This window comes from Apodemus sylvaticus, chromosome 6 (genome assembly GCF_947179515.1).
Source record: "Apodemus sylvaticus chromosome 6, mApoSyl1.1, whole genome shotgun sequence".
NCBI classification, from domain to species: domain Eukaryota; kingdom Metazoa; phylum Chordata; class Mammalia; order Rodentia; family Muridae; genus Apodemus; species Apodemus sylvaticus.
In genome coordinates, this window is record NC_067477.1 from 124,398,909 (window position 1) to 124,415,770 (window position 16,862).

General features: G+C 44.3%; 1 protein-coding gene across 1 annotated transcript in view; it reads left to right on the forward strand.

Moving 5' to 3' along the window:
- The window catches only part of Vit (vitrin), a 108,276-nt gene that overhangs the window by 2,435 nt on the left and 88,979 nt on the right, over positions 1 to 16,862 (forward strand). Inside the window, exons 2-3 of the mRNA XM_052186751.1 lie at positions 11,951 to 12,018; positions 13,232 to 13,301. Coding sequence (XP_052042711.1) covers positions 11,951 to 12,018; positions 13,232 to 13,301 — 138 coding nt within the window. The remainder of the gene's footprint in view (positions 1 to 11,950; positions 12,019 to 13,231; positions 13,302 to 16,862) is intronic.

Consider the following 16,862-nt stretch of genomic DNA (forward strand, 5'->3'; position numbering starts at 1 on the left):
AAATACGGCATTCCAAGTTTATAGCCTCTCGCCCCACCTCCACATGGGTGCTGAGCAAATCATCTCTCCCTCTGTCTTATGCCCCCACTGGGCAGCGATGATGGCTGCTTTGGATCTAGAACAGAAGCACAGGAAGTGAGGTTTAGTCACCGTGAGAGAAAGGCCTGGTAAGGTCACCACTGTTATGGGCTGGCATCGGATTCCCTGGGCTTTGAAGGAAGTGATTACAACTGTTTCAGGTTCCAAAAGACACAACTGTGGGTACTTTGGAGATGGCCTCACTTTATTGGGGACCCCTTACCTGCAGCCGCCTGGTTGTAGGTGCTCTGGCTTGGGGTTCACAGATTCTCCCTCAGCCTCTTCTTGGTGCTCACTTGCTTTCTGTGTGTCTTCTAAGTTCCTGATCCTGCAGGATCCAACCCCCACTCACCTCAAGAAGACTCTCACACAGGGAGTCTGTTTGCTTGGTCTTATTTGTGTTTTTGTTTGGTTGTTGGTTTGTTTGGTTGGATTTTGACACAGTATCTTACTGTGCAAACCTAAGTGACCTGGAACTTGTTATGTAGACCAAGCTGGCCTTAAACTGGCAGTGAGCCTCCTGCCTCTACCTTCTGAATGCTGAGATTGTGGACATGTGGTAAGATGCCCGGCTACACAGGGGGTCTCACTGGGTGCATATTCTTCCCTGAATTGGTATAAGTAAATCCTAAGTCAAAATCGGGTTCTCTGTGTCTCAGTTCTGAAGGACTGAAGGACTACTACTCAGTGGCTCCCGGTGACATTCCAGGGAACCCAAGACGAGGTTCCAAAGAGGCACAATGACTGGAACCCCAGCTCGCTCCCTCTTCCAGATCGTGCAAAGGACATGGCAGCCAAGAGAAATGCTCAGAGACTGGAGACTAGAATTTCTTTGGAAAAATGTATTGGCATTTTGCTCCCTACCTGATAGTTCCTCTCTCCCACCCCACGCTGGGAAACAGTGAGAGGAACTTTGAGAAGGCCACCTTGGGACATGAGAACAGTCAGATGCCATCACCGAGTCCTGAGTCATCAGAGAGCCTGTCATTTTTACATCCTCTCACACAGACAACTGTAATATCCTCAAGGATCTTTCTATATTGGGGGCGACATGCCTGATTAAACGTGGTAAAAATGATGCCTGTACATCATTTCAACCTTTGCGAGGAAGAGAACACTGTGAGTTCAGACCCCAGTACGATTCTTTATAATTATGACAACTTTTATTACCCAATGTGTATGCTTTACAACCTGAAAGTTAACTCTTGTCAAGCAAATATTTTTAATGCCTGTGATGCGTGAGTGGGTGGAAGGTGGACCCGTGCCGCGAGTGATGGTGCCGTGAGAGGCTGAAGGCGTGAAGGAGTCCAAGTGGGGCATTCGAATTCCTCTATGACCTTGAGTAATTTGCTCACATTCTCTGCGTCTCCATCCTCTGCACTGAAAAGCGAATGGATATAGCAGTGCTCTCCTGAGACTGTCACCGTGAGAAGCCCGGAAGTCCTAGTGAGTGTGGTGTGTAGCACTTAGAGGGCATTCTGAAATGGTGGTTGTTATTGGGTATGCTTAAAACTTCTAGAGCTTTCTGCAAAAACAAACAAACAAACAAACAAACCAGACCCACTGCCACATGCCTACAGGTCTAGATGGCCAGGGAGGCAAAGGCAGAAGAGCACTTCAGCTCAGAGATTGGGGATCTCCCGGGCAACATAATAAGACATTATCTCAATAAAAAATAATACAAATAAATAAATGAATAATAATCCTATGAAGAAGGAACAAATCCCTCTTGGCATAACAAAAATTATCAGGAGAGGCACGTGAGTGAAGCTAAAAGCTCTTTCTGGGCTAAGAATGCTCTCAGGAGCTCTGAATCATGAGGCTAGGAGGCTTCCTTTAGAGTTTAGTATCTTGCATCTAAATGACTCTTTCTGTTTGTCCCTGGTAATTTCCAGAGTTTAATCCTCCACAGCCCTTAATTCTCTAGCCACAGACACAGCCACTCCTCCACACTCCTCCACACCCTCCATTTTCCACTAGCCTCTACTCAACCAGACTCCAAGAATGCGCCTTGACTCTGCTCTGGGAAAGCTGAGAGCGTGTCATCTGACATTAGCCCGTTCTTTACCAGGAGGCAAGCAGGAAAGCCCAGGTCCCACCAACAAGCCCTCCTGTTCCTATCGCGGTTGGAAGGCCCGCCCAGAGCTGGACGTGATTTTCTGTGCCTCAGAACTGATGGCCAGAGCAGCAAAGCACAGAGTGCTCAGGCCAGTGAAGGCTCTAGGGATTTCCAGTTGAATTGAAACAGATACCCAGCCCTACATTCTCAGTAGATAGCCCTTGGCAGTCACTAACCACCAAAGCCCAAGGGAGACCTCACAAAGAGGAGGCAGAGCTAAAGCAGTGTCAAACACTTTAGGCAAAGTCATCTCTGATGAGAGGGACCCGACCCATGTTTAACAGAGGCAGGAGATTCTTTTAAGCCTATCTTAGTTTCCAGGGTAACTGGGAGGTGCCCTCGTGCCCCACCTCATCTCAGAGGGCCTTGCTTCCTTCCCCAGATGTTCCACTCTCGATACCCTTTCCATTACCCAGGACAGATGGCTCTAGGGAGTTCTGTAGAGCTCGTCAGAGCATGCCTGCAAGACAGTGCATTCCCCCACACACACACCCCACGCCCCACCACTGGCGGTCTAAGATCTAAACTACCACTTCGGAAATGTAATTGCTATCTTCAGTGCCCCTGGAAGTCACTATTGGTGGAAGTGATTGAGGATGTGGTAAGCACTACCATATGGCAGGTTCTTAACAAGGTACAAAATGATGGTTTCAAACACATACCAAGAAGGGTTTTTCCCATTCGGGGCTGCTGAAATTCTAAAAATGCCACATGGATGAGTGGCATATGCATGTACACGTGTGTGTCATGACACGAACGGGAGCTGATCAGTCCAACTGGTAGCCACGGATGAATCCCTCTGCTGTGAGATTTTCTCAGTGATCCAAAGTGATCCCCAGCCTGGGGACATGGTCCCACAAAGCCTGAAACTCAGCAGTCACACACTGCAAGACTCTCAAAGTCTCAATTCTCCAGGCCCAGGGGAGATCTCCACTGGTCTAAGGTATCGTTTCTTGCTAGATTATAGGCTTTGACCCACTGAGTCACCTCAACTCAAGTGAATGTGCTCGGTGACCAGAACTGAACAGCTGACGGCCCTGAATCTTGGAAGACTGAAGTTAGAGATGCCGGTAGGCTTTGACAATGAGCAGTGCACCATAGATACGCATGGGGAATTTCACTTTATAATGATTAGCTGATGAGTTGCGGCATTGTTTGAGGTGCACGGCAAGGGCTGCGTGAGAAGTTTGACGTGATTAATACAAAGTGCACTAAGCTGGAGAATTGGCGATGTCGGGAAGGTGATATGGAAGGCTGAGGGCCTCCCAGCCCCAGAGCCTGCTTTTTTAAACTGGGCATAGAGACCCACCCCTGTAATCCCAGCACTGCGGAGGCAGAAACGGATCCATGACGTCACTGGCCACCCAACCTTACCCACAATGGGATCCAGGCCAAGTATGCGGCCATGTCTGAGAAAACAAGGCGAATGAGATGAAATGTCATGACATGGAATTTTCTAGCCATGGTGCCATTTTAATTCACAAAATGTTTCAGCTATCAGAACATACCAGTGCTCAGTTTGTGACAATACCCGAACAAGGCTCCTTGCTGACTGGTTCAAGATACTTCCCAATATCTCCAGATGTAGCTGTTTCGGTTGCTAACTTGGGATCAATCTGTCTTTCAGAAGGTCTGTTAGAAAGGGGAGTGAATCCTGGAAATCCGTTCTCAGTCTTGACCGTTGTCTTAGTCAGGGTTTTTATTCCTGCACAAACATCATGCCAAGAAGCAAGTTGGGGAGGAAAGGGTTTATTGAGCTTACACTTCCACGTTGCAATTCATCACTAAAGGAAGTCAGGACTGGAACTCAAGCAGGTCAAGAAGCAGGAGCTGATGCAGAGGCCATGGAGGGATATTTCTTACTGGCTTGCTTCCCCTGGCTTGCTCAGCCTGCTCTCTTACAGAACCCAAGAGCACCAGCCCAAAGGTGGAACAACCCACAAGAGGCCCTCACCTTGATCACTAATTGAGAAAATGCCCCACAGCTGGATCTCATGGAGGCACTTCCCCAACTGAAGCTCCTTTCTCCGTGATAACCCCAGCCTGTGTCAAGTTGACACACGAAACTAGCCAGTACAACCGTGTAACCTGATATCACATCTGTGGGTTGCCTTGTATATACCTAGTACAATGTGTGTGTGTGTGTGTGTGTGTGTGTGTGTGTTGAGAATAAGTAAAACAGCTTCTGTCTGTTCTACCCATTTGATTCAATACACTTGGGGAGGGCAGAAACAGGATGAAATAGAAAGTGAACGATTATGTGCCCTCAACCTCCTTCAAATCCTTGAAGGCTCTAGTTAGTATCTACTTCATGGTGCCTGTTGGCATTGAGGCAATAGTGAATGAAGTCATTGAGACCTAGCCCCCAGGTCTATAATCTGTGTAGAGGTTACTGTCCATATCGAGACCACAACCACCTTGCAAAGGATACCCCCTCCCCCAAATGCCAACCCCCTTTTCCTCTCTATTCTGATCACCCACACCCCACAACAAGTGGCTGCGGACTGACAGGCTAGTGGAAGTGGGGAAGCGAGGCTTCAGATGTGGCCCTCTGCACATCTGCACACAGAGACATCTGTCCCCAGGGGTTTCAGCATGGTGGAAGTAACAGCCCAAATGCTTCATAACTGCTAAGTGTTTCCAGATGGAAGCTGGCTTTCTTCACCTAATGGACGGAGTATGGTTGGGTGCGCCCCTACGCCACACCTACATCAGGCAAACACCAACATTATATCACCTCTATATGTACAATGGGGCAGAATGTCTCCCAAGTGGGTGGCTAAAGTAGACCTCCAAGGGGCTTATTAAAATGATGAATGCAAAAAAAAAATCATTCTTAAGCCTTCCATGTCTCCCTGTTGCCTACAGAATCGATCTCACATTCTTTAGGCATGACATTCAAGGCTCATGCAGCCCCTTCCGTTCTCTATAATAATCTCATTCCTCTTCCATGCCTGGCTGAGTAGCTCCCCGGAGTTCAGTTAAATTGTTCAAGCCTCTTCCAGTCCCCCTACCTGAGACAATGTACCACCGGCTCAATTTTTCCTTCTTGTAGCTTTAGGTGTTGATCTTCCAGGAAAGATCAACAGAGTCAACTAACCTGAACCCCTGGGAGCTCACAGAGACTGAGCCACCAATCAGAGAGCTTACACAGGCTAGACTGAGGCCCCAGCACCTAGGTAGCAGATGTGTAGCTCAGTCTCCACGTGGGTCCTCCAACAATTGCAACAATCTGACTGTGTGATATCCATTTCCCAACAGCGCTGCCTTGTCTGACCTCAGTGAGAAAGAAGGCACCTAATCTTGCAGAGGTTTGATGTGCTAGGGTAGGAGGATACCCATGGGATCTCTACCCTCTCAGACAAATAGGGGAGGGGAGATGGAGGAGGGACTTTGTGAGGGAAGACCAGGATAGGGTCAGCGGTTGGTATGTAAACAAACAAAAACAAACAGGTGCGTTCAATCCTGGAAGCGGGGTGGAATCCATATGAGAGCATTCAAATAGTATGATACCAACTTAGACCAACTGAGTCAGAGTGTAGCTAAAGGCACGTACTTTCCATGAGCCAGCAATGACCAGTGAAGTGTAGAACCAGAATGCAGGCATGAGCTGGTGGCTAGCCTACTTAGCAGACTCTGCTTCTAATGCACACATGCTCCTGAAGTCAGAAGACTGAATTCTGGAGTGGCAGGAGTAGCCAACAGCTGGCCTTCTGGATGAGTCCGCACTCTCCACGTAACTTCTTCCCCACAGAGACCCTGGTTGTATGAGTTCTCCCTAGTCAATCCGAGGGATATGCTAACCAACAGTCCTTGATACATTTTTGCTATATAAGTGGTTCCTCTTGTACAATAAAGCAGACACTGTTTCCTGAAACCAGCTCTGGAGTGGTTTATCTCTGTGACCTACAATGAGAATTTTGAAATCTTTAAAAACAAAGAAATGCTATAGGAAATTTTTTTTGTTTTAAATCCAGGTGTGGTGTATGGGGCTGCTTCAGACTGTCCACAGCAGCAGGGTGTGATTTGCCTTGCTCTCTGGCAGGAGCATGATTTTGCTAGCTGTAGATAATTTTTGCAAGTGCATGATTTTTGAAATTCTGGGTGACTTTTGAGAAGGTATATCAATGCAAGAGCCCCCAAGAGGGATGTGGCAGCCACTGTTCCTCCTGCTAATTGCTGGTTGCTGGCTATTGGCTGCTGGTTGTAAGCAGTGAGATGGGCGGGGCCTCTACTCTGGACCATTTTGCTCCTCTTCCAGCCATGTCACCATGTGCAAAGTCTCTGACTTCTACGTGTTTCCAGTGCCTTGCTTCTAAATCAAGTCAATAAATAGTCAATACTTTGCCAGGCTGTTATAAAGGTTAGTAAGCTAATATATCATCTAAACTTAGTATGTATTCCATAAACCTTAGCTATGACTGAACACACAGCAATCTCCCTCTGGAAGACCTTCAGCAACTTGACACTTGGTTATGCATTCTGTTTCTCTCTGTTTAGCCTGTAGGACACACACAGCCTTTCCCTTTTCCTTTATTTCTTCTTTCTTTCATTTTTGATTCATCTAGTTTATGAATGAAGATGGGATTTGGCTTTAGGAAACCAGGAAGAACTGCATAGAAAGGGGGGTGGCCGTGGGCTGAAGTCTGGAAGACAGCTCGGCTTATGAAAGGCCAGCGAAGGTGGCCTGGTCTTCCACGGAGACAGAGTATAAGTGAGAGCCATGGCACGAATGTGCAGAAGTAAAGATCAGAAGCCGTGGGTGCTGCGGCCAGAGGAGAGAGTTATGAAGAGAATTCCAGATTAATGGCGTTGAAGGGTCACCTGGGCCACATTTTCAGAGTCGCTAATGACTCCCCAAGGAATTTAGGCTTTGTTATTTACAGAATAAGTGGGCTGTGAGGATTTTGACAGGTGCACACTCATTCAGTCCTGTGCTTTGGGAAACTGGCCCTTTCTAATTGGAGGGCAAGCAGAGTACAGAACAGGCAGAGCAATGGGCGAGGATGTCAGAGGTCAGAGGCTGTGGTTGCTCCTCATTTGATGCTGCCATCCTATGAAGTGGTAACTCTTCTCCAGGGGACAACCTTCAGGTCTGTTTCTGTTTATTGTGTAACTATTAAATCTGGCAGTAAATGTGTTAATGATACAGGTAAATACATCACACACACACACACACACACACACACACACACACACACACACAGTGATGATAAGACGGTCCCTAAATGCCCCTCCCCAGTTGGAGAGTTTGATCATTGTTTTGAATTTATTTGCCTTATAAACGTCTGGTTTGTCTGCTTCTGTGCACAGGATAAGTTTCAAGCAAGTGAATACAGTGCATTCCTCATGGGCTGCATGAGTCATTTTCTCTCTTTCACCACAGTGTCCTTCCACCTCTACTGAACACTACTCCTCTCTGACCTGCTTTAACTTATATAGCCAGTCCTGTAAGCATCAACCATGCTAACAAATAGATCTCAGGAAAACTCAGCTTTGCTTTTATGCCTACCAAGTAGTAAAAACTACGCTGAAGCAAGACTGTAAAACTGGGCCCCACTTGAGCAGTGCCCTTAGAGAAGTCACTCACTCCCTGGAGACCTTGGAGCTGGGCGGTGGTGGCACACACCTTTAATCCCAGCACTCAGGAGGCAGAGGCGCATAGATCTCTGAGTTGGAGGCCAACCTGCTCTACAGAGTGGAATTCCAAGGCCCTGTCTCAGAAAACAAGCAGAAAATAGAAACTAAGATATAAGCCTCCACTTCATGAACAAGGTCACTGTAAGAACAAGCCTTACTTACTTTCTCCACAAGCACAGAGGTGGGCCTCATTGCCAAGCAATGAGCCAGGGTTCAGGAACCAAGTGATTGGCAAAGACGAAGAAGTGCCTTCCAGTTTGTAGGTCAGTTTGTAAAGGGCTTGCCCAGCACACACAAAACCCTGGCTTCCACCCCTGCATCACAGAAAAATTTTGTGGTGATAGAAAATTCAAGGCCATTCTTAGCTACATAGTGAACTGAAGGAGGAGGAGGAAGAGGAAGAGGAGGAGGAAAGGGGGAAGGAGGAGGAGGAGGAACAGTGACTAGAAAAACAGTAACAGAGAAGCTCCCATTTTAGAAACACATGTGAAGTTTCTTTAAAGACTGAGACAGATGCAGATACTCAAAGACAAACATTAGACGGAGGTCAGGACTCCTATAGAAGAGTTGGGGAAGGATTGAAGGCTCTCAAGGAAATGGCAACCCCACAGGAAGGCCAACAGTGTCAACTAACCTGGACTGCTGGGAGCTCCCAGAGACTGAGCCACCAACCAAAAAGCATGTATGGGCTGGTCCATGATTCCCAGCACATATGTAGCAAATCCTGCAGAGACTTGATGCACCAGGGTGAGGGATATGGGGGGCTGCTGTCCTCTCAGAGGCAAAGGGGAGGGGAGATGGAAGGGATGAACTCTTTGAGGGAGGACTGAGAGGGGGAGGTAGCATTTGAGATATAAATAATTATGTAATAATTAATTGTCGAAAAAAACGGTGATGACTATAAGCAGTATGTCCTAGTTAGCTTTAGCTTTCACCTTGACATAGCTTTGAGAAGAGAGTATCAGAATGATTGCCCAATTTATATTGACCCTGGGCATGTCTGTGGGAGATTATCTAGCCCACTGTGGGCAGCACCATTCCTGGGACAAGGGTAATGGTCCTGGGCTGTATGTGATCCAGAAAGTAGCGTTCCTCTTGGGCTTCTACTTTAGTTCCTGCCCTGACTTCCCATGATGATCAGGTGTGACCTGTAAGCCGAAATCAACACTTAGTTCCCCTAAGTTGTTTTTGGTCAGAGTATCTTATCATAGCAAAAGAGATGAAGTTAGGACAAGGTGCTATCATTATTTATTACAATTTTTTCCTCTTCTAACTTCAGGCAATGATATCTAATTGAATTGGCTATGCTAATCTCTTTACACTAAAGTATATTTTTCTTTCACAACTGGGCTTTATCTGCCTCACCAGAACTCCAGGTTGGGGAATTTTTAAATTATAGCTCACAGCACAATCCATAATTCATGCACAAGTAACATTCTTTTGGAAGCTCTTGTTCAATTTTTGTCAGCACTTCTGGGAGCACAGGAGGACTTAAGGCTCCCTAGCTGCCGAACACCCCATGACTTCATGATATTGACTGCCTTCCCCTCTGCAGAAATTGCTTAGTGAAACTTCAGCAGGCTTCAGCCCTGGCCTCTGGAGTGTCAGAGAGAGAGGATTTCAGTGTTTTCCCTCTCATCTCAAAAATCACATTAACATTTCAGAGTATGAAAAACAAAACAAAGCAGACCAAGCAAGGAAAGAAAAGCACGGGGGTGAGGGAGAACCTTCAATACACTCTGCTTCCAAAAGCACAGAGAGTTTCTGGTTGGTTCTATTGCTGGTGAGTCATATGTGGGTAATATCTTCATCAGGACTAGAGAAATTGTTTCTTGGAAGTTGTTGGTGGCTATCCATGCAGCCCACTATATGAAGGTCATATGTGTTCTTCATAACTTTTCAGATCTGAGAGCGTTTCTCTGTGCTCCCTTGTTTTCAAACCTCTTGGGTTTGTGTGTAGACTACTATAATGCCTTGTCAACTAATTTCTAATGTAATTTTATTACATATCATTCACAGATCATAAAATAGGCCATTTAAAATGCGTGATTTGATTGGTTTTGGTGTATCTCCAGATTGTCTTTCTTTTGTTTTGTTTCTTTGCTTTTCTTTTCCAGAGAAAGGAAGCAGCTCTTGGTACTCACTACTCACATATTCATCTAACACGCATTTGCCGAGCATCTATGAACTCAAATAAAAAAGTCCTACACTTGTAGAGTTAGTGCTCTTTGGGGACCCAACAGTGGACAAATAAAAATAAAATAAGTAAATTGTAGACTCTGTCAAAAGTAATAAGTAGCAAAGAAAAAAAAAACATAGCAAGGCAAGAATTGGCATAGCCATGGTGGAGGACAGAAAGGGTCTTGTGACTTTAAATAGGCTGAGTGCAGAGTGTTCCAGAAGAAGGCGACATTTGAACAAAGATCTGAGAAAAGCATGGCAACATGTTCTCTCGTGTGGAGGAAGTATGTTGAGGCAGAGAGAACAATTAGTAGGATAGTAAATGCAGATGTGAGACCCTGAGGTGAAAGGCATGTTCTAGAAACAGCCGAGGGCCCAAAGTACCCTGGACTTGATGAGTGAGGTAAAAAAATAATGCAAAAATTAGATCATGGGGATGAAAGGTGGATAAATCCAGTAGGACCTTGAGCCACCTGAAGACTTTGGGTTTTCTTTTTGTATGGTGGAGACCCACTGTACAGCTCTAAGCAGAAGGATGCCAGGAACCAATTTGCCCAGGGCTATGCCAGTTAACCTCCCTGTAAGGCTAACAAAACCAATCTAGGGGAGCCAGGGTGTGGCCTCGACCAGATACAGTGGTGAGGGTGAGAGCTGACTGAGTCTGGAGTCTGGATGAAGTATGTGTGTAGAGCCAACAAGCTTGGTGTGTCTCTGCTAAGTGGCATGTGAGAGAGGGAGCATGAGTCTGCAACACTGTAGCAGTAACACTGTAACAGTAGCAATGATAACTTAGCACCCTGCAGCTGTCCCTGTATCTCTTAAGGTTTGAACTCATGCCTATTGTTTAGCAGTATCTCGAATTAGTAAGAATTATTTATTTCACTTGTTCCAAACTATATTACAGCTGCTTCAGCACTGAGTTAGCAAGCAGCTTGTATGTCTCTCCTCTGAAGCTAAAGGCCATTGCTTTACTGTGAGCTACTGGCAGACTACTTCAGCTGGGAAATTGAAAACGTCCAAACGTTGCTCAGAATCAACAAAGTGGTCCAGTGTTTGGAGGAGGTCATTTGTGTTTAATTTATTTAGAACAAATCTTTCACATATCCAACAGTTTTAAATTCATTGGTGTCTTAGTTAGGGTTTCACTGCTGTGAACAGATACCATGACCAAGGCAACTCTTATAAGGACAATATTTAACTACGACTGTCTTACAGGTTTAGCCCACTATCATCAAGGCGGGAACATGGCAGCATCCAGGCAGGCATGGTACAGGAAGAGCTGAGAGTTCTACATCTGAAGGATGCTAGCAGAATAGTGGCTTCCAGGCAGCTAGGACGAGGGTCTTAAAACCCACAGCCACAGAGACACACCTACTCCAACAAGGCCACACCTTCTAATGGTGCCTCTCCCTGGACCAAGCATATACAAACCATCACAACTGGTGTTTGCATTGGTGTTTCAATTGTAACTGATAAGCACTTTCTGTTAACTCTTTACAGATATGTATCTAAGTATTGAATAGTTGAAAGTTTATACATTTCCTATTTAGTAGAATCACTTTTGTGGCCTAAAAATGAGATTTTATAAAAAATTTATATCATAGAAGTTGGCATAATAGACAATTCAGGGCCTTTTCTTTCCCAGAAACTAGATTTACAAAAACTCCTGGTCCACAGCAGGGTATAGTGCTGTGACAGCAAATGTCAGGCCACCCAGCATTGGGATGCCCAGAGGGAAAGAGTATTTTGTTATCATTGATAATAATGCAAATAAAATGCAAGCCAATTTCACATCTGGATTATCCACCACATTTTTTCCTATTGCATGAACCACAGGCAGATGTCACCTAACCTCTTTCTATCCTGCTTCCACTCTCTGATGGGACTGTGGTTGTAATCTGGAACTTCTTACATCTTTGTTTCCTTCTCTAGTCAACGACAACCTTCAAATCCACCATGATGATTTTACCATAAGGATTCAGAACAAAATGCAGTATAGTGTAAGTGCATGGTAGTGTTAGTGAACCTTTGAAGGTCTCCTTACAGCTTTAGGAGGAGGGAGCTGTATTCCTCGTAGATAGCATTTACTGTTTCATACCCACTGTGCTCTCCAGCTTCTAGAACTCTGTTTATGCTTGATCCATACATTGGATGTCCCTTTTCCCTATTTCTGTTTTGAAACTCTGTTGATTCTGGCCAGACGGGTCGGTTGCTCCCAGCTCCATGAAATGTTTGCTTCTGCTCACAGATAACATAATCTTCTTGCTTTCTCCCATCCAAGTACTACACAGGCCAGGCCCTCCCTAGCTTCCTAGATCAGCTAAGATTGGGCACATTCACGGTGATATGGCTGTAGACTCTCTATTCTTCCTTTAGTGTCCCTGTTGTTATATCTAAACCTACTGTGCAAAAAGAAATCTGCACCTTTGACAAGATATCCAGGAGATTTGTATACGTTGTGATGAGAAGCCCCATTCTAACTACTGGTTTTTGAACTTAGGTTGCCTATTGAATTATCAGTGGAGTTTTAAAGCTTAAAATCCAGACTCTAGCCTGGGCATTGGTGTTGTGAAAATTCCCAGTGACACCAATGTGCAGTGATGTGAGAGACATGTTCTGAAAAGGTCTCTCTCACTTCCATAGGAGGCTTTCTTAGCCTCTCTCTCTCTCTCTCTCTCTCTCTCTCTCTCTCTCTCTCTCTCTCTCTCTCTCTCATGCTGTGATTGCTTGTATTCACACACATACATTTTCCTATCTCTGTTAAACTATGACTTTTTTAAAGAGAACTGGCTTTTAATTCAGTGTTACCACTTTCTTCCATACAAAGCAACCATATTATAGGAATTTAATATTTACTGAAGGAATGGTTTGTTTGTAATCTTAAATTGTTCTCTTGACACCATAGGTATGACTACTGCCCCAGTCTGAAGACTATTGGGACATAGTATCAAAATCCTGGAGTGTTTGTCAGTTCTAAGATCAAATTTCTAGAAAATCAGAGGCAGATAACTAGAATGGGCTTTCTAACTGAAGACAGGCTCTCAGGGCATCTGTGTGGCTACCCAGCTTCTATACATGTCTTCTATAGAGAGCTGAAGCTTCAAATCCTGGCTCCGTGGGGCATTGCAAAATGATGCAGAGTGTCTGTGTAAGCTTTGTGAGTCCAGTTCAGAACTCTGGCTGAAGCTTGATGATATTTTTCTTCCTCTCCAGGGTGCCGTTTTGATATTTATGGGAATTATTGTTCTCACTATGAAGGCATCTGTTATTGAAGTGTTGCTTGGTAAGTACTTGTATATATGTATCTGGATACTCTTTGATATGGCCAAGGAAGGGAATGTTAAGTACAAATCAAATTCAAGATGCCTTAGGCTGTGTGTGTGTGTGTGTGTCTCCATATAAAGCATGTATTTATATCATGTATAGTGTTTATATGCTATAGATACTATCCACACATCTTTGTATTTTCGGCAACTAATTCTTCAGAAATAGCATGTTCATAGAGAGTGAATTTGAGATCCCCCTGTCTATTAATTTCTGGAAAAAAGAAAAGAAAATTTTTATCATGACAATTATTTACTCCTGCCATAACTTCATACTTTGGAGATGAAATATTTGAATCTTCTTTTATCTCCAAAGAACACAATTTGGACATGTCTGTGAGGGACAGCAGGCCAGCTGGAATGCAGATGTTGCTGGTGGGTTTAGGACTAAGCCCAGAGGGTAGCATTCTGTTGTTAGTGCCCGCTGTCTGAGGCTTTGCCAGCTAGCATATTCCTGCATGCCATGGCGAGACTGGAGCACAAAGTCCTTGTAGATAGTCTTTATTAACCCTTTGGGCCTCTTCTGCAAGCTGGGGAGGCCAGAACAATAAAAATGTGTTATCTTCCAGATCTGGAGGCTTGAAATCTAAAATCAGTGTGTCAATGAGGATGGCTCCTCCAGATAGATGGTGTTGAGGGTGAGGTCTGTCCCTGCCTCTGCCCAACCCCTGGACACTTTCTGGAAATGTATGGTGTTCTTTGTTTGCGAGTACAATGCTCTCATCCTGACCATCTTCCCATAGCATCCTCCATGTGCGTGTCTGTCTCTGGCTTTTCCCTTTTTGTAATGACATCAGTTTTACTGGATAAAGAACTCCAGTATGACCTCATTCCAACTCAACCAATTATCTGTGCCACTTATTTCTAGATCAAGTCATATTCTGAGTCACTAGGGATTTAGATTTTACTGCATTAATCATATGGGGGAGGGGTGAAATTACAGAACCCACTGTAACTTCATCTCTAGAGGACCCCCATTCCTCTGGATTACAAAGACACCCCCATATAATTAAATTAATAATTTAATTGGAAAAAGCTATTTATATTTGGAAAAGAACTTAAAATCATCTACCATAACAGGCAACATAATATGTCAAAAATGTACACTGACAAACCCTTAGAACTAGTAAACAGGTTCAGTCTACATCATTTTGTGACCTTTATTTTGTTATGACCAACTCTAGTTGACAGAGCAGCATGATGGGGGAAAGATTTGCTTTGGGTTGTGGTTTCAGAGCATGGCGTAAGGAAAGCATGGTAGGGTGGGGCTGCTCTGTTCACTGAAGAACTATGGCAGAGGCCCTGCAGGTCATGGCAAACCAGTCAGCAGGCAGAGCAACAGAACAAAGGGTCAGACACAACCTCCAAAAGCCAACCTTTGTGACCTGGACCCTAGTCCCACCAGCTAAAAGTCTGGCCCTCAAAAGGTTCCCCAATCTCCTTCATAATACCACCAACTGTGGAACACTTGGTCAAAAAGGAGCCTGTGGGGGGATGTTTCAAATTCAAAATATATAATGTCTTGCCCAGTCTCAACACTGTTCATAAGTCTAAAGGTCAAGGTCTTTTTTGAGGCTCAAGGCAAACTCTTAATTATGAGTCTCTATAACATCAGAACGTCACAGTCTTTCAATATATAATGATAGAGAGTACACGTTTCCATTCCCACATGGATGGATGGAGTACAGGGAGAAAGGGTAGGAGCAGGTTCTCAGGGTAGCTGAGTTCCGACAGGCTTGGACATCACTGCAGCTATGGCCTTGACATTCACAGCTGACATGGCCTCTTCCTTTGGACATCTCCACTTGGCCCCTGCCACTTTCCTTAGCAGATATCCCATGTTCTTGGCAGTTGCAAAATCTTATCACTTACTAAGATCCCTGCAGAGTATCCAACCCTATCTATACATTGCATGACACCCCTCCATACCCCCCCCCCCAGGCTTTTCTCAAAAATCTTGGTGGAAGCCTCCATGTCCCCGTCATTCCCAGAGGACCCAGACAATGAATGCTAAAATTCTGGGGCCAACTCAAGTAGCAGCTGGGACCTCTTGGACCATGGCTTCAGCGACCACTGGATGCCTAGGAGACTAGACCCATGAAAACCCTGCAGCCCTTTGTCCAATGCTCATTTCTTCAACAATTACTGCTTCTTGGTAACTTTAAAGGGACTATCTTTTTTGGTCCCCAAACAACATGTTTTCTACTTTTCCTTTCTTGAGCAAAACCAATGAAAGCATTTCAATACCTTATTTCAACACATTTTTCAAAGATACTCTATTAAGTGATTTTCCCTTATACTGTAACCAAGTACCTGAAATGAAACAACTTAATGGAAACAGGGTTTACTTCAGCTTAAGTTCAAGGGATACACTTCTTCATACCATAACAGGAGTTTGAGGGTGCTGATTACAGGGTGATCTCACTGGGAAAGTAGAGGGTAGACAGGAAGTAGGACTGAACTGACAAACATCAAGGCTCATCCTAGTGACTCACTTCTTCCGGTAAAAGTTCTACAACTTTCCAATATAGCACTACCACCTAGGAACCAAGTAAAGACATCAGCCTACAAGGGACATGTCACATTCAAACCACAGTGGATATAGAATAAATCCCGAACTAGAATAAAAAATGATTGGGGAAGTAAAGTTGTCCCAGAAATCTATGGTCAAATGACCTTTTAAGAAGACAACAGGAAAAGGATAATCTCCTAAATACATGGCACTGTAGAAATATGATGTTTTATATGCAGAAGAATCGAATTAGATGCTTAGCTGTGACCAAAGTCTTAAAATCAACCAAAAATAGAAAAGTCTTAAACATAAGACTTGAAACTGAAGAGATACTGAAAGAAAAAGCCTAGGAAATGAATCTTGAGGAAATTGGTTTAAGCAAAGACTTGTTGGACATGACCCTAGCCCAGAGAGCAGAAGCGGAATTACAAATGCACTCACCTAAAACAGATTCTGCACGGCACAGGGAAAATTAACAGCAAACAGAGGCACTTATGGAATGAAAGGATATTTGCAAGCCCATATACCTGATGCTGATATTGCATCAGGTTAATACTGATATTGCAGGGCATCTCGAAAATCTAGCTAGCATAAAAATAATCTAATTTTAAAAATAAGCTTAGAAAAGATGTTTCTTAGAAAGATATATATGCAAATAGTTAGCAAATGTATGTATTTTATAAAAGTTCAACATCACTTGTCATCAGAGAAATGCAAATCAAAACCATGATGAAATACCACTTTATATCTGTTAGAATGGCCTTTATCAAATGGACAAGGTATCAAGAGTTGATAAGGATCTGGAAAAGAGGCCATCAGCTCTTGCCTGCCGGTGGTGGGTACGGTGGCACTCATGTGTGTATATAAAATGGTACACACACATGATGGCACTCATTATGAAAAGTTGTGTGGCGGTTTCTCAAAATGTAAAACTAAAACTAGCCTATCATCTTACAGTCTTCCTCCCAGGTGTGTATGCTAAAGAAATAGAATCCATGCATTCAAAGAT